Source organism: Theobroma umbraticum, unplaced genomic scaffold (assembly GCF_002168275.2).
Source record: "Theobroma umbraticum cultivar Fairchild unplaced genomic scaffold, ASM216827v3 scaffold_30.0, whole genome shotgun sequence".
In the NCBI taxonomy this organism is placed as follows: Eukaryota; Viridiplantae; Streptophyta; class Magnoliopsida; order Malvales; family Malvaceae; genus Theobroma; species Theobroma umbraticum.
In genome coordinates this window covers 6281075-6306847 of record NW_018397254.1, presented here as the reverse complement: position 1 = coordinate 6306847, position 25773 = coordinate 6281075, and the positions used below count along the sequence as shown (strand labels likewise).

The 25773-nt window shown below is 34.2% G+C and overlaps 3 protein-coding genes across 7 annotated transcripts; 2 read left to right on the top strand and 1 right to left on the bottom strand.

Annotated features, from left to right (window-relative positions):
* The first annotated feature begins 1030 nt into the window (after positions 1 to 1030).
* Positions 1031 to 3557, top strand: LOC110409929 (tRNA dimethylallyltransferase). The gene is made up of 2 exons (XM_021419446.2): positions 1031 to 1663; positions 3111 to 3557. The coding sequence occupies exons 1-2, from the start codon at positions 1272 to 1274 to the stop codon at positions 3214 to 3216; spliced, it is 498 nt and encodes a 165-aa protein (XP_021275121.1). The 5' UTR covers positions 1031 to 1271; the 3' UTR covers positions 3217 to 3557.
* Positions 3558 to 3973: 416 nt separating this feature from the next.
* Positions 3974 to 11440, bottom strand: LOC110409764 (ABC transporter C family member 10-like). 5 transcript variants are annotated; one of them, XM_021419233.2, is made up of 13 exons: positions 11272 to 11440; positions 10576 to 10704; positions 8150 to 10234; positions 7637 to 7957; positions 7473 to 7559; positions 6772 to 7359; positions 6525 to 6689; positions 6149 to 6443; positions 5776 to 5990; positions 5388 to 5693; positions 5227 to 5290; positions 4904 to 5143; positions 3974 to 4516 (listed from the first exon to the last, which is right to left on the bottom strand). In XM_021419233.2, exons 3-13 carry the CDS (start codon positions 10205 to 10207, stop codon positions 4404 to 4406), a joined length of 4452 nt encoding a protein of 1483 aa, XP_021274908.1. In that variant the 5' UTR covers positions 10208 to 10234; positions 10576 to 10704; positions 11272 to 11440; the 3' UTR covers positions 3974 to 4403. The 5 variants fall into 5 exon arrangements, with proteins under 5 accessions (XP_021274908.1, XP_021274923.1, XP_021274900.1 ...); XM_021419248.2 differs by having other exon boundaries at positions 10576 to 10655; XM_021419225.1 differs by lacking the exon at positions 11272 to 11440 and adding an exon at positions 11014 to 11263.
* Positions 11441 to 21359: 9919 nt separating this feature from the next.
* Positions 21360 to 25766, top strand: LOC110409886 (Galactosyltransferase family protein). The gene is made up of 12 exons (XM_021419387.2): positions 21360 to 21888; positions 22028 to 22091; positions 22260 to 22309; positions 22432 to 22625; positions 23075 to 23138; positions 23236 to 23308; positions 23441 to 23561; positions 24104 to 24191; positions 24304 to 24354; positions 24712 to 24783; positions 24870 to 24982; positions 25331 to 25766. Exons 1-12 carry the CDS (start codon positions 21776 to 21778, stop codon positions 25351 to 25353), a joined length of 1026 nt encoding a protein of 341 aa, XP_021275062.1. The 5' UTR covers positions 21360 to 21775; the 3' UTR covers positions 25354 to 25766.
* The last annotated feature ends 7 nt before the right edge of the window (positions 25767 to 25773 follow it).

The window sequence follows — 25773 nt, the reverse complement described above, 5'->3', positions numbered from 1 at the left end:
GAGAGAGAGACTTAAGTTTATATTTGTAACGCATTTTTTGAACAAAAGTATGAGATCAATAGAAAAATATCTCAAAATTGTTGTGAGATCATGAGAGAGAAATGAATAAAAGCTTATGTAGCAAGGAGACTTCAATATGGAGACCCGAGCTTGAAGCCTCGAACTAATTAATATTAGCTCACGGCACTTAAAAAGAACCTATTCATATATATAATTATATATGCATAGCAAACACTCTCAATTAGTTTCAAAAGAGGCAAGAGAACTAGGGTGTTAGAGCACCAGTTGAAGAGGAGTGATCAATACACTACTATATTTAAATTATATATATATATATTAAATACTATATTAATCATAAATACAATAAATAAAAAATAATCATAATATATAGTAAATAATAATTACAAAAATAATCTTTATCTTGAAGAAATAGTAAATATCGCTTTTGATTGTATGAAAAAGCATGTTATATTTTCTCTATTTTAGTATCTTATTTTGTAATATATTGTTTTTTCCTTAACTCATATAATTGAGTCTTGTTTCCTAATATGGGTAAGAGAACATATCCTAGGAACAACTGACTCTCTAAATTTCATTGGAGAGTTTAAGTTTTGAAGTTTAATTCTCTTGATCCCTTTTAATTAACTATGTTATGTGAATAAAAAAATGTTTGATCCTACACTTAATGATGTTATAGCACAAATTATTTACAAATTCAAATTGATTGTTGTCGTTAACTGATCTTAATTCAAATGATAAAAAAAAAAAATGAACTCTAGTTTTGCGTATTAATTTATAATATAAATTTAATTTTTTATTGATGTATAATAATTTTTATCATTGGAAAGTTAAAAAATGAAAAAAGAATCTGTAATATAAAAAAATAAAAATATTATGATGTTTAACAACTAAAAACCCAATCGTCCTCTTTATTGCTAAACTATAATCAAGAATAATAATAATAAAATATTAACAACTCTAAAAAGCTATTGGTTCCTAGTTGCAACCCTGACAGAAGAGCAGGATTTTTTAATTTTAGTACTTTATCTTTTTATATTTTTGACAAAGAAAAGGAAAATACTCGAACCGGCTAACCCGAAACCCAACCGTACATGCATGGAGAAGATAATGGGGTTTTACACTTGAAAGCAGTTCAAACTCCAGAGTCCACACTCTGCATGAAAAAATTCATGAAATTCTCCATTTTAAAAAATTACTATCGACCAAGAAAAGAACTATAAATCAAAATTAAAGAACCCAAAAAAGGAAGAATGTCTGCTTACTCTGTCGCAAAATTAATCATTACTGATTATCTTTCATCAGCAACCCCAGCCTCAGCTAATCCTCCAAAATTCCCCTGTTTTTCTCTTCTCCAAAGATCTCTTTCCTTTCCGCGCTCTGTTTCTCACTCCCAAAGGAAAATTGTAACCTTTGTTTCTTCTAAATCATCAGAAGCAGAGGAATTGCCAACCGCGGAAGACGAGTGGCTCAAAAGACTCCCAGATAAGAACAAGCCCCTTTACTCTCACAGCTTGCCTTGCATTGAAGCATGGCTCAGGAGCTTAGGGTTTTGCCAAAGCAGAGAGGACCGTGCTGTTTGGTTGATTGAAAAACCTGATTGGCATGCCCAGTTATCTCTTGATGTCACTGATCTTTATATAAGGTAAAATTATGACCCTTTTCTTTTTAGGATTTTAAGCGGGTTTCTTTATCTGGGTTTTTTTGTGTTTTATTATTTGTTTAGTTTGAGATGGGTATCTTTATTTAGTTTGAATATTGATTGGTTTCAAGAATTTTTGAGATGGTGTGAATTGTTATTTCTCCTGGCAAGTTACATAAACAAGAATAAATTTTATTGGTATAATTGAATTGCATAAGGTAGCTGGTGTTGCTGAAAGTATTTTCTGATAAAGGGCAACGGGCGCTTGCTGTATCCGTGAGTAAAACTCTTGGAAAAACCACAACGGAACAAACTGAGAGCTGCATGACATCAGAAACATATTTGTCTATCATTTTTTGCTAGACGGCTGTTGCCTAATTTCTATTGTGGAGCAAATATTCTCTTAGGTGTTTGAAGGTTATATGTTCTAAAACCCTTTCTTGTATATCATTAGGTTAGATGTCATGAGGCAGAGGATGGCAATTGATGATGAGGATTTAGATTTTAGCACTGAACATGAATTTTATTTGATTTTTTAGGAGCTCAAACATGATATATATTTGTAGCTTAAGTTCTAATGAATAACATAAGACTAGCATATTAAATGCATAAATTTTCGGTGCTGTAGCCATGTGTAGACTAAAAGGGCTTCATTATATGTTAAAAGTGATTTATGTGGAATCGTACTAGCAACAGGGGTTGGTAGTGGCAAAACTTTAGCTGACTTGACTTAGTTCTGTATGAGGTGAAATGGAACAAAATTTTCCCCAGAAAAATTAAAGTTGAATGATGTTCTGCATTCAAAAGCTGAAACGGAGATAACACACATCAAGGACAGTTGGGAAGGTTTGGCCATTTCCACGATCTATAATGATAGCACTATTTTTCACAGCACCCTGCTTATAGATCCACCTTAGATTTATGGAGCAAAAACCTTGAATGTTACATCCCCTGCTGGCTTTATGCACATTTTCTCACTTAAGCAGAATTGAGGGATGGGATAGAAGTTCAGAATGAAGAGGAAAAGGAGTCATACTGGAAAATGATGTTAATTGTTAGAGAGCATGAGAAAAAGCTTTGTGATGTTAACTAATGGAGCTTGTAAAGGAGAACACTTAATTCTCTTTGGACCTTGGCTAAAATCTGGTGTTTCTTTGTATACCTTGGTTCTTAGGTGGAACAAGCCATGTCTTCCTCTAAAACAAAATGCTACAAGGAATCATTTCTATGTGGTGAAATCCATCAGGAGATTGTTTAAATAATTGGAAGCTTGTCACTTTGATTATTTGTTGATGTTAGTTTTATTTGATTTAATGTATTCATACATTTGAAGGTGAAACTGGGAAAGGGAAGTGAAGAAACATCAGTGAAAAGTGTTATACATCTTCTCAGCTTTTATTAACAAATTTAATCTATGATTGGACTGAGAGGATTGTATCATATGCCACAGGTACTTGAAGAGTGGACCTGGGAATCTTGAAAGAGATGTGGAAAGGAGATTTAGTTATGCATTGAGTCGAGAGGATATTGAAAATGCAATTCTTGGAGGACCATAAAGAGCACTAGTTAGTTCCTGCGCATGTGTAACTTCACTCAAGCAGTTGCATAGTGTTTAAGATGTCAGTTACTTTTTCGACTTCCTTAACTTTGAAAGGTTCATAGCACTGCAATCTTCTATCTCTGATGCTATTCATTTTCTCCTTTCTGGGTGAAATTATCTGTGCCTAATTTTTCTTACTTAACTTGCAAAGGTCACATGATGATCTTGTCTTAGACTCTTAAATTATTGAGCTAAGCAAGTTATTGGCACTTTATGACTGATTGATGCACATTTTATCAAAGATTTCAGATTGAAGGATACATCATCCATTATCATCGTGATGCTTGTTTTCTTATTTTCCTAGTTATGTTTCATACTGCTTTGTGGTGATTCCAGCTAAAACTAATAGGATATAGTTATTCATTCCAAAGAACTTGTGTTAACGGGACTATGTATTTCCATTTCAAAAAGAAACCCCAAAATGTTCTGATCATTCAACAAAATTTTATCCTGTTGGTACTCCGTTTTTCTTTATGTATAGTCTCACCATTCAGCACCGTGAGAACTGCTCTCAGATTATGGTTTTGAATTATCTCAGAGAACAGGGTACAACTGCTTGGTAGATAAGAAATAAATCACAAGCAACTAGGTGGTTCTCTGGCTTTAGAAACGCATGTTACCTAGCAATGGCAGTCCAGTGTATTTTGGTCTGAGTATATGTTAAATCTGGCAGTTAGGGGTGACACTTGTCCAGCTATGCAGCACTGGAGAAGTTCTAAGCAAAATGTTTAAAGCAATTAAGGAGACGAGAGTATACGGTAGAGCAGTAGAGATCTGTTGGAAGATAGGCAAATATGTTTCATTGCCTTGAGAAACGAGGAAGAATGACGTTTGAAAGCATGTACAAAGCCCATAATTTTTTTTCCTCTTGAAAGGTCTGACAATCTCGTTTCTCTCGTGCTTCCTCTGAAGCTAAGTATAGTATCTGTCCTCTGTATTGTAGGTCTTCAGTTACCCAACCAGGCAGATTCCTTTGAGAACATCTGCAAAATCTACAGCAAGAACTTCTGCTCCCTCTCTCCTTCTCCTTTCTAACCCAGCAACATTTATTATTTAATTTATGCATCCTACTTCTTAATTGCACATCTTTTCCATCGAGCTGGGGTGAAATGAGTTTGCCCATGAAAAGGTTTTTTAAGAACTTCAATGCGACTCTGCAGATTGATAATGGGACCAGTATTCCTTGACAAGTTGCCCAAACAGAGAATCTTCTCTTTCCATCAACTTCGTTGGCTCATCGTACTCCACAAGTTTGCCTGAAATTATATAAAAAACAACCCACATTCATATTGTGATTTTGCTAGATAATAAACGGGGCAAAATAAAAAATATATTGTTAAAGCCGATTCTACTAGCGAAGGGCCAGCCCCTTATCTGCCCTGTTCAACCCTCCAGCAGGGGGTTCCGCCATTCGGGGTTTGATTGTCCGAGGGACTGATTCCAGGGAAGGGGTGAGTTTTAACAAAAATGTAAAAGAAAAACAGCAAATGAGGCAATATAATGCCCATGCATCAAAAGCTAGTGCACATAAATTTGCCTTGGGAGCTTTTCATATTATAGAAAGATGCCTGCTAAGATGAAAGAATGCAAAGTACATTCATATGTAAAGGTCAATTTTTGATTTCAGCATTAAAGAAACTCACCATCACTGATGGCAAGCACCATCGTGCAATCCATCACAGTTGGTATCCTGTGTGCCACTGTGATAACTGTGCAATCTGCAAATTCTGTGCGAATAGTTTTTTGTAAAATCAAGTCAGTTGCATTATCAATTGACGCAGTTGCTTCGTCAAGCACCAATATCCGACTTCTCCTCAAGAGGGCACGGCCCAAACAAAATAGCTGCCGTTGTCCCATGCTCCAGTTTGATCCATCTTCCACAACTGCAGGACCAATTGGTTTTCGTCAGTGAACAGTCCCCATAAAAAGAAGAAGCATACAGCATGATCAAATTTCTGAAACTTACCCAAGGAGTCCAGTCCCTCTTCTTTTTCCAGAACAGCCTCTCGAAGTTGGCACTTGTCAAGAACCTTCCAAATGCGGACAAAAATCAGCTAAATTCACAATATTCTTAGCATCAACAGGATGCAAGGAATCATTGGCCAATAGTGGACATTCAAACTTTACCTCCCATATCTCCTGGTCAGTGTGTTGGGATAGAGGATCCAAATTGTATCTCACAGTTCCATTAAAAAGAGTAGGATCCTGAGGTATGATTCCAAAACGAGACCTCAGATCGTGAAGACCAATAGTACAGATGTCGATGCCATCAACTATGATCTTCCCTCCTGCTGGCTCCACCAGACGGAATAAAGCGCTTATCAGAGTTGTCTTCCCACTGCCAGTTCGACCAACGATACCAATCTTGTGCCCTCCTTGAAATGTGCAACTGATGCCTCGAAGAACTAATGGTGTATCGGGTCGGTATCTGATCTGTTTAATTATATTTTCTCAGTACACTTGTTGTTGCTAGATGGAAGCTCTTCTACATATGTAAATGCAAGAAAAATTATACCTGCAAATCACAGATATCCACTTTACCCACAGCTGGCCAGTTGGATGGAGGACGATTCTCCTCTATCACTTCAGGGGCTTCACTTGGTATGTACATGTATTGGTTAAGCCTTTCTACAGAAATGATGTAATTTGCTATAGTGCATTGGTTTTGAATTGAAAATACAAGGGACATATTCAGTGAAAGACCATAAGAAAGAGCCATCCCAATAAACCCTGCAAATATATTAGTCGGTGTTATAGATTGATATGGAAAAGCCAGCAGCTTAATATTACTCAAGGAATTTGTCTCATAAAAGCATTCTTGATGAGACTCTTGAATCAGTGTAAGAGACTAACAGATCCTTTTAAATAAAATTTTACTATATACTAACCAGAACTGAAAGTCCCACTAGGAAGCAAAACCATGCAGAGGGCTGCAGAGGCAAGAACAGTAGCACTAAGTGTCTCTAACCGTTGGATCAACCATTCATTTGCTGCAAAACTGTGGAAGAAAGGACTAGCATTAGTGTCAATGAGGTGAAGGTTCTTAGCAAAGAACCGTTCTTCCTCTTCAAAAGCCCTTATTGTGACGGCTCCTGCTATTGACTCAGCTAGATGGTTTGCTACCAAGGATTTGGTTGTGCCATTTATCCTCATCAACTCTTTTGCAGTGGAAAAGTAATATTTCTGTATACAACCGATAAAAAAGTTTTCAAGGTTAGTCAAATTTACTCAATGCCATCTTGAAAGAAACTCATAGTGTGTTACCTGTAAGCAAATTGCTGCATAGATGACTGGTACAGAAACAAATAGGACTTGCCAAGTAACAACGGCCAGAACTCCAAGATTGCTATAAGCATTTATGGTAGCCCCAACAGCAAAGATTAAGCTGAATGGGACATCAAGATCAACAATGCTCAGATCAACAGATACCTATATGGAAGAAAGAAGGTATAACTGTCAATTAGGTGAATCACTTTCAGTTACGTCAATATTTTGTGAGTGGGATGCTTACCCGACTTAGTATCCTTCCTAGAGGAGTGGAGTCGTAAAATGACATAGGTGCACGAAAAAGGGAATTTAGTAGCTGTGAAAATAAAGATTTTGAAGATCTAATACCCAAGGTAACTACGGAAAGAGATCTACACAGCAACAATAGTGTTGAGAAAAACCCAATCACCAAATAAACTGCAATCAGTTTCAAGGGGCTAACATTAGGATTGTCAACACTAGCAGCCATCCAGGAGTTCTGTGATATCTGACCCCCCACAAACAAAAGGTGACTAAGAGCAGAAATGGAGAAGAAGAAAAAGCCTTTGTCCTGATTGAGGTACTGTATGTATGGCTTAAACCCTGTATCTCCTCTCTCCCTTTCTTCTTGCTTGATCAGTTGGTCACCTTTCGAAATTTTAAACTGTTTTTTCGCATAGCTCTTCTTGATCTCTCTAGTGGATGTTCCATGTTTATCGGAAGAGTTAACTTCAGCAACTCTTCCAGAACCAGCAGTTTCTTTATGTGCATTGACAAGGTCCTGAAATTCTTGACTAGAAGCTAATAACTGATGATAAGGAGCTGCTTGCAGGATCTCCCCATCTGACATTAACTGTCAACAAAATCAACATTAGAACAAAAATTTTTGTTATTAAACAGATTTGAAAGAGCGTTCATAGGAAACAAAGAAAGACAATCTTTTATTGTGGGGGAATATATACTAACCAAAACAGAATTAAAAGCAGGCAAGAAATCAACTTGATGCGTCACAAGTAAAACTGCCTTGCCTGAAAGTGCTTCCATAACATACTCCTGCAACAACCAATAAGTCAGCTTTCACATAAGTTGGCAATAAAACAAATTGCATGGTGATAGCAGAATGTAGTTACATTAAATAAACTTGTAGCTGTGTGAGCATCCACTGCACTGAATGGATCATCCAAGAGATATATATCAGCATCCTGATAGAGAGCACGAGCAAGTTGAATTCGCTGCTTCTGACCACCACTAAGATTGACTCCTCTTTCACCAATTTCAGTTAGATCACCATAGGGCATCAACTCAAGGTCCTTCACCAAGGAACACCTCTCAAGCGTTTCTTCATATCTTGGCCTATCCATGGCAGCCCCAAATAATATGTTATCTTGTATTGTTCCTGTCTGAATCCAGGCTGTTTGAGAAACATAGGCAATCTTTCCAAATACTTGAATCTACACAATGGATAATGGAGCAGATTACTAACAGCAAAACTAACTTTATCTTCATGAAAGAGGAAACAAGATTAGGCGCACCTATATATATTTAGACCTGCTAAGAAATGAAGATAAAAGGCAACAATATGCTAAGAGAAAAGGCTAAATGCATTCCATCCTTCATATAAAGTATCAAATTTTATGACTTACAGATCCTTGGACGTTAGGGACTTCTCCAAGAATTGCGGCTAACAGGGTTGATTTACCAGAGCCAACTTCTCCACATACAGCCACTTTTTCCCCCATTGTAACCTCTAAAGTTATGTTTCTTAGAGTGGGTTTTGAAGAATTCTCTTCCCAGGAAAACCCTCCTGATTTAATAGAAATGGCTAAGTCGGCATTCTCCACATGGCGTTTTTGCCGGATATTTGCACTCTGCAGTTCTGGTGCCTCAAGGAATTTCACAACACGCTTTAATGCAACCTTCGCTTGAATGACGATCCCAATAACATCAGGTATAGATCTAATGGGATCCTGAACAAGCCGTAATGTGGCCACAAAAGTGAAGACATTACTAGCATGCAGAGGAATTTTCAAGAAATAACATGCCCCAAAGGTAGCAGCAGAGACCAAAACAGGAGAGGACCAAAACAGAAAGCCATTATATGCTTTTCGCAACTGCACTGCTGATAACCATTTGTATTCCACAGCCCTTAAATTTTCTATAACTTTCTTAAAATGGCTCTCCCATGCATATAGCTTCAGCACCTTCATGCTTATAAGAGCCTCAGAACTAGCCTTAAGTCTCTCATCTTGAGCACTCATTAGCTTGCTTTGAAACCTGTGCTGTAACTTGGCAAGTGGAGTATTGCACAGGACAGTGAGGATGATAACAACTAGAGCTGCGATCGTGGCTAATCCCACTGCACGGAAGAGAATTATTAGAGCAAAACACAGCTGAAGGCTTGTTGTCCATGTCTGATGGAACCAGAAAGGAAACTCTCCAATCCTATAGGCATCAACTGTAACATAATTCGTTATCTCACCACTCGAGTGCATCAGCCTTGCAGCATTGGATAATCTCAATTGCTTCTTATAAATAGCTGCAGTGAGCAAAGACCTTACTTTCAGACCGATTAGTCTGGATCGAAAATACCACTGCCTTTGTGACAAAGACTCTAAACTCTTTGCAAAGAAGAGTGATACGGCCAATAAATAACCTTCATATTTGAAACTTCCTTTTCCCTCAGCAACCAAAATGAAAGCATTAAGAAGCAGAGGACCAGAGGACACAGTGAGTATCTTAAGCAAAGCAAAAAATCCAGACACCAAAATCTCTCTCCTGTGGCATAATATTATTGTCTTCAAAATAGATGGCTGTGATGATGGTTTGGCTTGCTTTTCCCTGTTCAGTTGCTCTAAAAACAACAAATAGCAGCTTTCTGCTTTCTCTGCCTCACGTAAATTGGGTATATCTTCTTCCTGAAGAGTCTTCTCCCTACCTTTCCTCATCAAAGGATTCAACCACCAAAAGGAGAATTTACTAAGGAGTCCAGCTGTGGAAAATGGGGTAACTTGCGCGTTATAATCAGCTTTAGTACTGCCATCGGCCTCAGCATTTAAAGGCGCATAAAGGCCATTTTCATTGGTGTCCTGATCACCATCTTCAAATTTATATCCCTTATACGCACAGAGCAGCAACAATATTGCTCCAGGTAATGACAGAACTTCCAAAACTATATTCACTGTGACTATTTCGTTCAGAATAGCAGCAAAAATGGATAAAACACAAACAATTACTGCAAATATTAATGCGAGAATCGACAGTAGATGAAGTGGTGTCTTGGGAAGTCGATTACCCCTAAGGCTCACAGTTAAACCCACCAATAACCATGTGCAGCCCTGAAACAGTGCTAGCAACCACCAATTGAAGGGCAATAAAGTCTGAGTTTTCCTCAACTTCTCTTCCAAAATCCAAATGCCAAAGCACAAGTACACCAACCCAAGACAACCATTAAAAACAGCAGAAGCCGTCTGTAAAGCAGAACGATGTCGAAAGCGAGCAGGAATGCCAGCTGTTTTCGATGACGACTTCTGAATCATGTTGAATAACAGCATTATTAAGAGCAGAATATCGAAACAAATTATCATTGCTTGATTAATGCACGAAGAGGGATGAGTGAGATGCCAAAAAGTAGAATTGCATGGCTTTCCGTCACTATCTGAACAAGCAGGTTTCCCACAGAACATAGTCCATAAATGCTCCATCTTAGCTCTTTTCCTTGATCTTCAAACCTGCATATACCACAAGAATACTAAGAAATTAGTAGAGTAGTAGGACATAAGATCTTCAAAACATCAAACAGAAAAAAGAAACTTTAATCAATTTTAAGAATACTTTACAATAAAAAAGTCAATAAGCAACTTTTAAGTCCAACTGTCCTACTTCAAAAAGAATGTAAAATAATAAAATAAAAAGGATCTTTACATAGCAAGCAAGAGAGCTTGCAATCTGCAGGCCATCATTAGAAGTAGAAAGATTCTTTGAAGGCAAACGAAAAGCAAAACATTCATTCCCACAAAAAAGAATTGGATGACAACTGATTTAGGGGAAGAACTCAAGATAAGTAACATACCTATCAATTGGTCAGAAGACAAGGAACCAGCCCGACCCTTTTCTCAGCAAATGGTTTCCAAAAGACTCGTGTAAATGCTCCTATCACAGAAACCAATTCAAGCCGAAGCAAATCACAACCACAAATTACCTACAAGCAAAATCCCAGAAAGCAACAAAGGAGAAACCGCCAGCCATCAAGAACGTTTGTCGTCATGTTAAAATAAGAAAATTTCAACGTGGGTTCACGGCCAGGTTGTAAAAAGTCCGACATGGTAACTGCATGATTGTATAATATAACTAAAGAAAAACCAATGCTTATGAAATCGATTAAATGCGGATTTTTGAAAAGCCGGAGGGAAGCAGTCAAAGCAAATGATGAATGGAAATAACTGCCCCAAATACAACCCTTCTTATTCTTCTTTTACGAAAAGAATTAATACACAAACATAAAACTAACCAGGGAAATGATTACGCAAAACCCGAAATCTTCTCAAAAAGTGTCTCCCCGTATTACAGAACAAGTTAATTTATTAGGAATTGTTTTTTAACTTCATTTTCCTCCCCAGAAGAAGAAGAAGAAGAAGAAGAAAGAAAGAAAAGCAAGATCGAAATTGTTGATTAATTCATTCCCACTTGTTTTTGCAGTGCTACGCTACTGTTACGAAACAGTTAGCGAAATAAAAGAGATTGACAATGGGAAACAGAAATCCAACACCTGCGAATGGACATATATTTGTTAAATGGTCGGGGAAGAGTGAAGGTGATGGATCAAAGTCTGATGTCGTCATGGCTCACGTCTCTTAAATGTCGGAAATTCGTGTATCTGTTCTCCTCCTGCCTTAAACAGTTGTACGTGTTTTACTGTTACCATTCCGTTTATGACAATTTTGAGGAGACGTGCACCTCCGCATTTCTTATATTCTTTCAGAAAAATCACAAATATTTGGTTTATGGGTCAAAGCCTCTACCTCCATATAAATCTTAATTTTTTTATTTAAAAACATTTAAATTTTACCTTTTTCAATAAAAAGTATATATTAATCAACACATTAAATATTCAAATACTTTTACTTAAATCTTAATATTTATTAATAATTTAATCAATATATCTTTTAAAGCTTTGAAAGAGAACAATAAGAGATGAAGCAAAACACCTATAATTACTACCGCAACGATAGATTTACGAGAAGTAGCTTAGGATTTCCCATTAATTTTCTTCGCTGTCAGGCAGTACGGCCTAATTCGTGTTGCCGACGTGACTCAATCGTACTTTTTTTTTTCCATCATGTGACTCAATTTAAGATTTAAGCAGACATATTTCTGAGCACCAGGCCAAGCTCAGTCGCTCAACTCAACGAGTCACCCGTGCCCTGCGTTCGTCGGAAAATTTTCCTCTCATAGAAAACGAATGGACCATGTGTTTCTTTCTTTTTATTATTCACAAGCAAAAAGATCTTTCTTTGCATTATTTTATCATTTTCTTTTCATTTTCAGACTTTAACTTGTTAGTTCTTTTGTCCAAAACCCCACGCCTCTCGCATATTACATTAATTAATTGTTGAGCTCTTTGTCCGATAGCTGTAATTAGATTTGCACGATATTTTCTTGAAAGGCAAGTGCACTTTTGGGGCATATCTACGGAGTCCATATTTTATTAGAATATTAATCGGCAATAATTAAGTAGTAAAATTGATTAGTTGTTTTATAGTGTTGAGCTCTTTATTGGATACCCTCAACCTTAGGTATAAGCATCCTCCATGCTCAGCCCAGTCCCCATAGGAATTTAGATTATGATTATATTCTTTTATTTGATTCGATTCCTTCTGCTTCGACCAGCAAAAAGTACTCTGTCAAAATGAAACCTTGGCTACAGAAAGCACCCAAAAGCCACCATTGACATTTCAGAGTCTTTTTGCCCAATATAATTCGACTAAATCTACAGTTCTACCCAATATAATTCGTCCATGTGTAGATAACAATGATTGCTGATTAGTAAATTTTTTTTATATTTGAAGGAAAGGGATTTAATTACTTTTTTTTAAAAAAATCATACACTAATCAATTAATTAAATATTCGAATGTAATCAATAATTAATTATTAAATCATTCAATTAAGTAACCAATAATTTATTTCGTTACTAATGAATGATGTAACACTTTTTTAATTTAGTTTAATTAATCAATTTGTAATTATAGAAATATTGGCCAAAACCAAAGAAAAAAACAAAGAGAAATCCTTTTGCCTTCCTACATTTTGCATCTCATGTATCAAAGCACAGAGTGTAGCTCAACTTATTCACACGACTTAATTTAAGATGATGTCAATGTCCATCTATTCATACATACCAGAGACAAATGTCTCATCTTCGTTGACCCACCAAGTTAGAAAATTGAGACTTTATGTCTTGTAATTTGAAGTTGTAACTCACTCAACCTTCCAAAATGTTACAAGACAAATGAAGAGAAATCAAACAGTGGTTCCCCTGACTAGAGTGATAGACAATACTTCCAGAATAAAGCAAGATAGTACTATGTAAAATGGAAGAAATTCATCAATGCAAGAACAATAATTTTGAAGTCGCTTTACCCAAGAGAGAGATCATGTATACAGGTTCTTCTATCATTCTCAACTAGCATATAAGTTATAAATCCGTCCCCTCGATCTTTTGCTTTAAGGAAAGTATATTTTACTATTTCATGTGTCACATATGATGGGTTTGGCTATAGATAGCATACTCAAAATATATAATAAAAATAAAAAAAACTTTAAAACTAAACAATTAAAACATTTCTTCACGCATGAATTACTTTGGTGATATTTAACATATAAAAATTCAAAATTAATTATTATTCACACAAAGGGAGTGGTGGCAAAGAGAGAAAAATGCTTTTTCTTTTTTTGATAAAAACTAAGTTTTCTTCAATTGTAAAAAACTCTCATATGAAAAATAGTTAAAAAGTAACTTATATAGTTAAGTTAAAATAACTTCAATTTTATAATTAAACCCTTAATATTATAACCCATTATAATATTGATTCCATTACTTAATTAAACTCTTTTAATTAAGTCCTTAAAAATTAAAATCAAAATTAATTTCTTTTATATTTTGCGACTAAGGCCTTATAATTATACCTAAATTTAATTAAATCTTTTAATTAAGTTTATAAAAGTTAATTACTTAGTATGTGATTTAAGTCTAATCTCTCCTAATTTAATTCAAATGCAATAATTTGTATGACCCATTAAGTTCCTAACATGCAGGCAATGGAATTGATTAATGACTTAACTGATTAATATAAATTTTAATAAATTAATTTATAATCAATTTCATAAATCAAGATTGGTATCTAACAATATGTCATGGCCACTCAATTGTTAGAAAAGTCAAACGATTCTTTGACAACCTTTCAGTATACAATCTATCAATATAATTCATTCCCTCATCATATATCATAGAGATAATAAAAGCTTGGTACAGTGTCTACTCTTATTGACCTTTATATTTGTTCTTACAGTTATAGCATTAGCTTTCTAAATACTTATGAAACATTTTTATAATCTCCATGTCACATTGGTCAAGGACTTTACTAAGCTAATGTTAATAAAAAACTGATAAAATATGTCCTGTAAAACACTTAAAGTGATGATTCCTATCTTAATCACTTATTTACCTTCACAACGCTTCATCTTATACCCAAAAGCATTCTGTTTGGATATCCTTAATTAGGCACCCATAGAGATTAAATTAAAGCATAACACTCTATATATAATACAATCTGGTGTCTTTAAGTCTATAGAGCATTTACACAACTGACACATGAAAAGTGTTGCTTAGACACTAGAGTATATTACCAAATGCACTTTTCATGACTGGTCATGTTCAGTGAATTTACTTTCTTAAGCAAACACTTATATTCTAGTTTTAAATATCTCTATACTTCAATTTATAAGATCGATTATTTACTTTTAAAGTAAAGAACATAAAATAGACTAGTCTTTAAACATTATAGATGTCTAATCTCAATGATACACTAATAAGAAATATTTTAAAATTATGCTTTGATACATAAAAATCTCATAATTGCAATCCATTACAGTTCCCTTATAAAGCATATTAATCTCATGAATTTTATTAAATTAGACTTATAACTCATTATAATTAATGTTTTATTGATGAAAATTTTTTTTTAATCATTCAACATGAATGATATTGTAACATAATTGAAATCAAGTCTTAACTAATCTCAATTAACTGCATAACTCATCCCAACATCATATATATATATATATATGTATAAAATATTTTACCTTTTTTTACAAGAAAAAATATTTGACCTTAATTAAACTAGTGACAAATAATTTTTGATTAGGTGTAAATAGAACAACATTGTAGTAGTTAAAAATAAAATCGTAGTTGAACATGATTTGAAGTCATATTTCAACCAGGACAAAACATGACTAATATCTATATATGAAAGGTGAGGGAAAACATATCTTTAAAAATAAACTGTAATATATTTTAAAAAAACAATAAATATAAGATAAAAAAGCAATAATATTCATTCCATAGCCTAGCCTTTCCACAAAAGAATACTATCATCCAAAACGTTTTAATTTGGTGGCCATGGAATCTGATTTTAGTGCGCTTCTCTTTCTTTCTGGATTGTGGATTGAGCAACTTGTCCTTTAAAAAAGATGATTATATACGTACATATATGTGTATATATATATAATATCTTAATTTGCTTAGGACAAAACAATTAGCTATGAAACACACAAACGAAAAACCAAGGGAATGGGATAAGAGGATATTTTGGGGCAAGGTTGTACCTGCAAAGGAGTGGAGAGGGCACTAGGGCAGTATCAATGCCAAGTGCCATCAATCATCCCCTTCCGACCCGACCCCCCACATGTAAAGTGGTCTCTGGCAATCCTGTTGTTGATGGAACATCCGATCCTTTTCAGTTTTTAGTGCATCTAGGGTCCTGTTTCACCGAAAGGCGGCAAGAGAAAATGTAAATGATCATGATAAATAAAACGACAACTAAGTGTACGGTTCGTAAACGAAAATAATTGTGGGAAGAAAAAGGCCAAGCAACTTTTCTGTAACGATAAAGTAAAATTAAATACTACCACTTTCGGGATGATATGGCATCAAAATCCCAGATAGTAATAGAGAACGCCACATGGGGTATCTTCATTTTTATCATGAGAATGATATTGCCATCACGTTGCTGCTCACGGTTTCGTAAATTTGATTGTGACATCCAATATTAATTTTTGGCACTGGGACCAAAGTGATTGTTGGAAAGAGGGAGGAGCACCTGCCATTCGCTACCCATTTGGCAGTGTTTGGAATAGATAATTATGGCCAACTAGGGTTTTTTTTTTATGAGACAAAAGTAAATTCATTGATTTGGAAATAAATGCATAAGCACGTTCCAGCGGGTGAATTCAAGCAAATAAACACATAAAGCTATAAATCTATATTGATCAAGCCGTAGTCATTTTCCAATTAGAATTCGTTAAACATATAACGTTTACGTCCAAATACCATTGGCTGATCAACTGGATCAATTAGGTGAAAAACAAGACTAGTTGAACTGTGTACTAGCTAGTTTCCTTTTAGAGAAAAATGTCCATATATAGTCACATTTTACCCGTTTAGGCGTTGGCCCATAGAATAAAATCACCAGCTAGTAGATACATCTAAAGGTAGAGTTAGTCAATTTTTATTAAGAAGATAACAGATGAAAAAATTAAAAATTAAAAATTTTTAAAATTAATACATTACATTTAAATAATAATAAAAAATTCATAATAAAAATTAATTTTATATGACATATAAAGCAAAATGAATAAGAAAGAAAAACTTATAAAAAAATTATACTTGACGATATTTTCTAGATTTATAAAAAATAATATATAAAATATAAATAATTAAATACGATATATAAATTTTTATATAATAATTAAATAATATAAATAAAAAAATAACTTTATTTAAGCGCACAAGATTAAAAATTTCTTTTTTAAAAAATAAAATGTATTTCAGTAATTAGTTACGTAAGAGAGAGTAAAGTAAAATAAAAAAAATGAAAAGAGAGAAAAGAAAGAGAAAAAGAAAGAAAGTGAGAAAGAGGTGTGAATAAACAACATTGATTAAGATTTATATGGTCATTTTATTATTTATTATTTATATCAATTATTAAATAAAAAATATTTTGGGAAGTATTATAAATATATAATAAATAAAATTTTTTAAAATTTTTGGAGAAGCCATAGCTTCCTTAAATATACTACTTTCCAAATTATTAAAAAATATATATAATAATTAAAATTTTTTAAAAATTTTCCCATAACAATACCACCCTCCGCCCATTAATAACAGATGATAGTTTGTAAACTGTGATGTTTACATATATAAGTACGCATAATGTTTCTTTTGGGTTAAGAAAAAATATTTAAGCAATTCTACTTTCAATTCAAACTTACTTGACTCAACATATCAACTAGTCGCAGAGTTAGATCCAAGAATTTTTCTGAAAAATGTTATAATTAAATTTATTTTAACGTAAAGTCTTTGAGTCTACTCCTTACAAAATTACACACAAAAAAAATTAATGAATTCATTAGTGTCATTAATTATATAAAACTCTACCATAAGTAATATAATTAATGAAAATTTTTAACACTTTAGTTGTGTCATTTAACACCACTCCACTCTATGTCAGTGGGTCCTTGATTGCGTGGCTAAATAAACCCTGCAACATGTGATATACATTTCCCATATAGATGTGAAAAGGACTCTCTCCTAGTAAAAATAACAAAATTATGTCGACGAAAAAAGAGAGAAAGATTATGGGATGTATGATGTATCCTTGCTTTTTGAATAGGGAATATAGATAGCTAGTTTTTTAATTTCCATGAGGAATTGAAGGCACCCTGTTGGATTCTTTTAAACGAAATCACTATCAATATCGCTATCAAACATGATAGGATAACAATGTTTTTCTGCACTGCTACATCACTGCCTACGCCATCTCTAAATTTTCTCTAATATCACTTAACTTGCACTCCTTTGTTTTTTCTCCTTGTTACCTGTTAAGAAATGCCTGTTTTATGAAGAAGCTACCGAGGGAGTGTGATCGCAGTTCTTATTTCCCTTTTCCCATCAACTGCAATATTTCCTATTGCTATTTGCCGTCTTTGGTCCCTTCACCATTTTTGTTTAATGGAAATCAATTATTGTCAGTATTACTTTAAATTAAAAATGCAATTAGCTTTCGAAGCTTGCACGTAACATTAACATTTATCAACAATCCAGTTTTAAATACGATTTTAAAATTCAAAATTACTACGTAAAAACAAATCTCGGGAAGTGATTAAATGGTTGACAATCAAATTAGATTAAACCAATTGCTGCGACGCCTTCATGCTCAATTCTCTTTTCAGGCATTTGGTGTTTGATTTTATTAGTAATTTATAATTCGAATGAGAGACATATACGTGGCTTAGGATGACTGAAGAGTAAAGGCAACGCCAGTCGTTCGCCGCCCAAACTTTTAAAAAGCGAGTTGTCGTTGGTTTCATGCAATGTGATTGAGTTGACTGAATAGAAATGACGATAGTCCCAAAACATTCGCTCGAGCAGTCCAACGAGCATGCCATCATCACTGACGCTTCCTCCAATCCATAGTAACCACATCATTACGATTCATTACTACTAGTACTGTATATTATATTCATAAAAGTTTATTGATAAGAAAAAAAATAGTGTAGCATTTATTTTTGTGATATTATAGTGTATACAAAGCCTTGGTAAATCGTAAGCTAATATATATTGAGATTCTTAATTTTGATTATAATTATATATTGATTTATTAATTTTTAAAATAAATATTTTATTTTAAATGTGTAAATAATATTAATATCTAAATATAAAATATTTAAAATATTTTTTTATTCTTTTTCTTTCTTTCACATGAATGAATGATATTTTTTTATTTTGACTGACTAGATATGAGTCATCCACCTCCTCTTTTTGTATTTCGTTAATTGAATTTTATTTGATTAAAACTAAGTTTCGTAAAAACTCTCGCCTTCTTTAAAATATCATGAACAATTTCTATGGGTTGAGCTCTTTTTTCAAGAAAATAGAGCATAACGGGAACATTTAAATAGGTTTGATTATTTATCGAATCATAAAAACCCACTTTTCGAAGATCTCTTTCCTCTCTTCGGGATCGAATATCAATTGCAACGATTCGATAAACGGCTCATTGTGATAGATGTAGTTAAATAATATCTCAAGAGAGCACTTGATCTGGAAAGTGATGATCTGATGCTCCCCGATGCTCTCTTGAGGAGCACTAAATATGAGCTCTCTAAGAGAGTGCAATCTAGTCAAATTTGACACTTTTCAACTAAATTCGATCACGATATGATCTATATGTGAGAGGTAGAGTAGAGTTTTTTTTTAAAAAAATTATATTTTGATAATTTTTAAAATTAATTAAAGGTAAAATTATTTTTTTAGGGTTGTTATGTTATCAAATTAATAAAAATATTAATCATTGGTTTATTGGTTGGTACATGATTCTCTTAGAGAGCAGGATTCGAATCTCTTTTTCTTAATTAAAAAAAATTAACAAAAATATTAACATTTAATTGAAGAAAACCACTTTCTTTAATTAAAAAAATTAAAGAAAATATTAACACTTAATTAAAAAAATTAATGAAAATATTAACAATTGAAATTAATTATGTATCTAACGAAAATTTATTCTTTTGGGATGAATTGAACATTTCAAAAATTAATAAATTTACGTAAAATTATGAGTAAAACTTCGAAATGTTAGTGTATTTTATCTTAAAACATATTTTGATTGAAAAGAAGATGAAATTTTCCTCCTCTTTTTTCTATTTTACCTTTCTCAAATTTTTATTCAGTCACCAAATATAGTGCAGTAGGTGTAGGGGATCCCATATCAGCTATAGTCCCTGGACACTCGTTTGAAGTATGAAGCAGAAGCAGAAGCAGAAGCAGAGAATATGTATTCCATTGGGTCAAGCTTGGTGGCTCATTTCTTATTAGTGTTATTTTGTTTCTTGTGCTTCTTTCGGTTTTGGCCACGTTAGAAGTACGGGTTAATTAGTCATAAGTTTCGTCATAAATTCTTCATAATATTTGACCATTTATAAGGAGATAAGAATGCTGGACAAAAGTTGTATTAAGTTCGGCTCATGGCAGCGTCATACAGTAATACTGAATTAAAGAAAACTGAAGATGGGAAAATATTCCTCAGGGCAATGACATTATAAGGCACTTTCTGACTTACTTTATTCACATAAGTTTCCAGCTGTCGATGTCTCTCTATTCATCAGTCGGAAGCAGGCTTTACAGCGTGAAGTTAACCATTTACATGACACCATGAGTAGTAAAGTGAAAAACGTAAAACGGAAAGCCTTGTTTCAACTTTCAATAAATGAAAGAATGGCATGTTTTGCCGCTGACTGGTTCGTGCTATGAAATGAAGTGCTTGATAGTATTATTTGCTTGAGCAATAGCATAATGAGGGAACAACCAGGCAACAACAGTGAAAAAGAATTGTGAGTATTGCTTAACGCAACTGATGAAGCACAGGTCCGAACTCTGAACAGTAAACAGGAAGCACGTTCCTTGAATTGGGAAAAAGACTCCTGAGATATTCTTCGGCTTTTCGGTAATAATACTATCATTTGGAAGTGCACGCATAATGATGAACTGGAAATGGCATTCATCTATTGTTTTGGTATTAGTGTGAAAAAGACATGACGAGTAAATGAAGAAAAAACCAAAGCAATAATGGAAATGGACTCAATTCCAAGCCACACATACACAAAAATACGAAGAAAGAAAAAGGCAAGAGACTCACCAAATTTAAAGGGGCGCGGTAGGTGGGCGCCGCTGCACCTTTGTCAAGAATGGCTTAATCACTTTTGTCAGTTTGTGGGTGCAAAAGGTATAATGACGTGAGTGGCGCACAGAAAATTGGCTAATGGAAAGCTGGAACAAGCGGTTAAAAATGGCTGCATGGAGTGAAAGGAGCTGAAGCACAAACACACACCTAGCTATACCAACCATTTCCACTTCCAACTAAAATCACTAGTGAGAAAGTAGTTTGATTCTTTCTGGTAGTTTCTAGCATGTAATCTGTAAAGATCAACAAAATAAGTTGCATTGATCTATGGCAAGTTGGCAACCATGAATCTGAAATCAACATTTAGATCCCAATCATATTTCTCAGTCATATCAGCATGGGCTTCCATACACCTATCCTATACAGGACCCAGGTGGGCTTACATTGGGGTCTGCAGAGAATATTATGGACCGATGGGCAAAGTGATTCTAAGTTTCCAACCCATTAGCCAAGCAGTCCAGACCCGACTATCCCATCATCCACATCAATGGGCTTCCGTATTTTCTTTCTGCACTTAAATAAGCTGCAATATTACAGTTAAAAGTAAAAATTTCAATATAAAAGTTTTTATAATCGAATTTGACAATAGATTCTGGGATTTATGGGTTAGAAAGAGATCATCTCTTATTCGGTAACTCAAATTTTTAATGAAGTTTTTATATATTAAAAAAATGAATTATTGATTTGTTTGCTGTATAAGAAATGATTTAAAATTATAAAATCTTAATTAAGTTAGTTAGCTTATATAAATCTGCATAGAATAGCTTTCCAAAAAGCAAAAAACAAAATACTATAAAAAGTCGGTGGAAATTTGGTAATAGAGCTACGCATGGCAAGCAGACAATAACAGACAAAGCCCTCTCTGGCTTTTCAAACGTTACGTTGTGTTTTAACATACTAGCCAAATCCGAATTCATAGTAAATCCTAAACAAGACCGCGTACAAAAATGTTAAGTACATGTGATCTGATCTTGAGTGTATTCGAAGCGGAGAAAACTGAGAGTTTGGGTGCTTTGCGGGGGACATTGCACTGAAACCCAAAACCCAAAGACGAGAAAAGACCCAGAACCTCAGAGAATTCTTTTCGACACTGACAGGTCATCTCTCAAGCATAGGACCAAACTCAGATTAGATAGATGTTTGAAAGCCGATAGGGAGTTGGACTTAGATCTACCCCTCGTTAACGTCACTGACTTGCTGTATCTGAGTTTAAAGAAATCTCCACTTTTTCTCTTTTTGTCTTAAAAAGAAGAAAAATGCAGAGTAAGGGATCCAGTAGCATGGTCTCAAGTATGGTATTTCGAACACGAATCTCTTCGTTGTTGATCTCCATGTTCGCCACTTTTGCTTCTTTCTATGTGGCTGGCAGGTCAGTTCTCGATTTATTATCAGACCCATCTTTTTAATAGTAATTGTCTATTCAATTTTACTGTTTAGAGATCCTTCCTTCTTCATTTATTGATGTGAAAGTTCTTTTTTTTCTTTTCGGGTTTTTCTGTGGAAGATAGATTATGGCAGGATGCAGAAAACAGGGTTTATTTGATAAAGGAGCTTGATAGGATAACAGGGCTGGTGAGAATTTCGAACATTCTTGGTGGTATTTAGTATTTACTTTTTGACTTTGGAATTTAACTGTTTGTGAGTATAAATTTATCAGATTGGCTTTGTTATCTACTGTTTGATTTTGTTGTTGTTGGAAAAAGGAATTTTAGTTAATGAGTTTTTTTTTTTCCATTTTAGGGCCAATCTGCTATATCAGTGGATGATACTTTGAAAATCATAGCCTGCAGGTAAAGAAACTATTGGTTTTTTTTTTTTTTTAGTATTAATTCTTGCTGGCCCTCAACTCTTATCTGTTAACTGAGATTTTCTATTGCAATATAATTTTTATAGAGTATCATTTTCTTATTAGGGAACAACATAAGAAATTATCTGCCCTTGAGATGGATCTGGCTGCTGCTAGACAAGAGGGTTTTACTTCCAAGCCTTCATTAGATACTGATGGGGCTGTTTCAAGGAGAAGGCCGCTTGTAGTAATAGGAGTTTTAACAAGATTTGGACGTAAGAACAACAGAGATGCAATCCGAAAGGCATGGATGGGAAGTGGTATGAACGCTTTTTTCTTTCTGTCAGCTGAATTTTTCCTTGTACTCTATTTTTGGTGAGAGATTGTTCCCTTGTTAGATTGGTGTGTAAATGGATTTATTTTCTTGTAGAAGGACAAAAAGGCTGGCATATAGAAGAATCATTGTCTTTCAGTTTTAAAAGGGAAAGAGAAATATGGAGATCATTATATCATTATATTTTCTGCTTGTGCTTGTTTATGTAATCAGCCCCACTTATAGCTAGTTGTTTTAAGTGTAAGGGCACAAGTTAGACAAGATGCACAAATTATTTTTTTTAATTTGCGACTGACAATTTATATGCAAGCAATTAGTGAAATATTTATGTTGTCTAATTAATCGTGCACTTACACTGAAGGGCAGTGAGATTGATGTGAATGACTTTTGGTATTGTTTTGCTGGGGAACTAAAACCAGAACGTTTATTTCCCAGGTGCAACTTTGAAGAAATTGGAGAATGAAAAGGGCATAGTTTCCAGATTTGTCATTGGAAGGAGGTATAATTTTCTCATTCAAGTATTCCTTTTCTAAGGATCCTTGATAAATTATAAGATGGTAAGCTAGAACTCATTCTTAAGTTGCATCCTTTTGCAGTGCAAATCGTGGGGACAGTTTGGACAGGAGCATTGATAATGAAAATAGGCAAACAAATGACTTTATCATTCTTGTAAGTCCAATGGAACACTCCTTATCCAACTATTCCTTTAAGAAGTCGGTTGGAAGCAAATGACTTGTCTTGTTTCATAGAGTTGGTTATGGATTCAACTATATGATCATTTCTATAAACTTTCATTAACAGGACCAAGTGGAGGCACCTGGGGAGCTTCCAAAGAAGGCTGAAATGTTTTTTGCTCTAGCTGCAGACAGATGGGATGCTGAGTTTTATGCAAAAGTCAATGATGATGTATATGTAAATATTGGTTAGTATCATAATAGATGGGTAACCTTTAGTCTTTCTTCGATCCCCTAGATCAACTATGTGCATCAATGTGAATTTGGAAGAGTCTTAATTCAGAATTGTCAATTGTCTAAGTTATAGCACTTTGTTAATACATTTAAATTGTTTCACCTTTTTACTTGATTTAGAAAACAACCTAGCTAAATCTTTGTGAGGTCAAATTTACAATGGTGATTCTCTAAGATGACCTTATACAGTAGATGAAAACCATTTTTGAAGATTATAAGCTGACTTACTAGCAAACACCATAACATTGACAGACAGGAGATTTCAATTTTAAATCTGTTGATTGCAGATTAAAAATTGATAATGCTGTTGAACTATGTAATTAGGGGCTCACTGTTCAAAGCCTGTCAAATTCATTACCTGCACTCTGTGGTATCTTAATTTTGTTCTATAATCTTCAAAGATGAACAAGCTTTCCATTACAAGATTTGTTTCACAATTGATAAAACCTTTGCTCAGTGCCATGCCTTCTCAACTAATCAGATTGATGTTTTCCAGATGCCTTGGGAGCTACACTTACATCTCATATGGACAAACCTCGTGTTTATATTGGCTGTATGAAATCAGGCGAAGTTTTCTCTGAACCGTGAGTATGGCTTAGATATTCGAATCTAGATTCAGTGTTTAGGATACATGAGTTTGATATTTACTTGAATAGCATTATTTCTTCTCATGTTTGCAATTCTGGATGTTGGCAGGAGCCATAAATGGTATGAACCAGATTGGTGGAAGTTTGGTGATAAAAAATCGTAAGTTTTGCTGTACTGATTTCATCTTCTAGGAGAACCAGAAGAAAGCTTCCATGACTAAACTAATTATGCTTGTTACTGACATACTCTTGACAAAATCTCAATGAATAATATCTGTTAATAGTACTTAGTTGCCCACACTATCAAGATCAGTGTTGTCAGTTAAGTTTGTAAATTACTTTCACTTTACTTAAGTACCAAAACTCAGTTATCGAAATGAGTTTCAAATCAGCAACTATCTTATATATGGACAGAAAATCCAGGAATATGTTTCTTATATGAACTCTTCTTAATATTTGTTTACTTTAATGATATTTGTTTTCCTAGTATGAACTCTTCTCTTTGGGCATTCAACAGATACTTCCGCCATGCTTCAGGTGAAATGTATGTCATATCAGGAGCTTTGGCTAAATTTATTTCAATAAATAGGTCAGGTCCTTTGTTCTTTGGTGCTACAATTTCATTAGTTCTACCATTATAAAAGCAAGAAGTTGATCCTAATTTGTTGACTGCAGATCTCTTCTTCGCAATTATGCCCATGATGATGTCAGTGCTGGATCCTGGTTTTTAGGGCTTGAGGTCAAATATGTAGATGAAGGGAAGTTTTGCTGCTCATCTTGGTCAACAGGTCTCTCTCTCTCTCTCGCGCACGCACTTGCACACACAGAAATCAAGCACCTTTCCTGCTTTCTCAAACTGACTTCTCTGTTTATATCATACATTTGATTGTATATTTAATGTATTAATGTGGATATTAATGGCTAAACTTTACTGCAATGAACAAGTTCTAAAATAAGAAGTATTATTAGCATTTCAGCTATCATGTCCTGTCTGTTTTGTTAGTCCTTAGGGATAAGTCAGTGAACAGTTTCAGGTATAGACACCCTAGATGAGAATGTTCTTCCAGAGATTGATTTGGGTAGTTCGTGGGGTAACTAACATGCATCCCTTTTGTTTTCTTTGGCTGTGGTTGCAGGAGCTATTTGTTCTGGAGTTTGAATTTATTAACTGATCCTGGAAGGCAAATATAAACCTTATGGCTGATGCTATAAGATAGGATTTTATTTCTTCTTCCAAATAGTCAGTCAGCTAAACATGAACCTGATAGAGAAAGGATGGCTCCTCAATTTTTGATTAGAGGGCTTCTTGCTTGCACAATAAAGGTTGTTTTGACTGCCATCTGAGGAACTGTTGAGAGTAGAGTTTGGAATTGACACAGTTAAAGGCTTATAGAGTTGATCATATTAGTTGAAGAGGGTTTCATGATCCCTTTTTCGATTTTGTTTGTTCTTTAGACTACAGAATATATAAGTTTATTCTTTCATTCAGAGACATACATATGTGATTTATTCTTAAGTTGATATCATTGGGATCAATAGATGATTAATGTATTAAGTTGATGACTCAAAGAAGTAGATG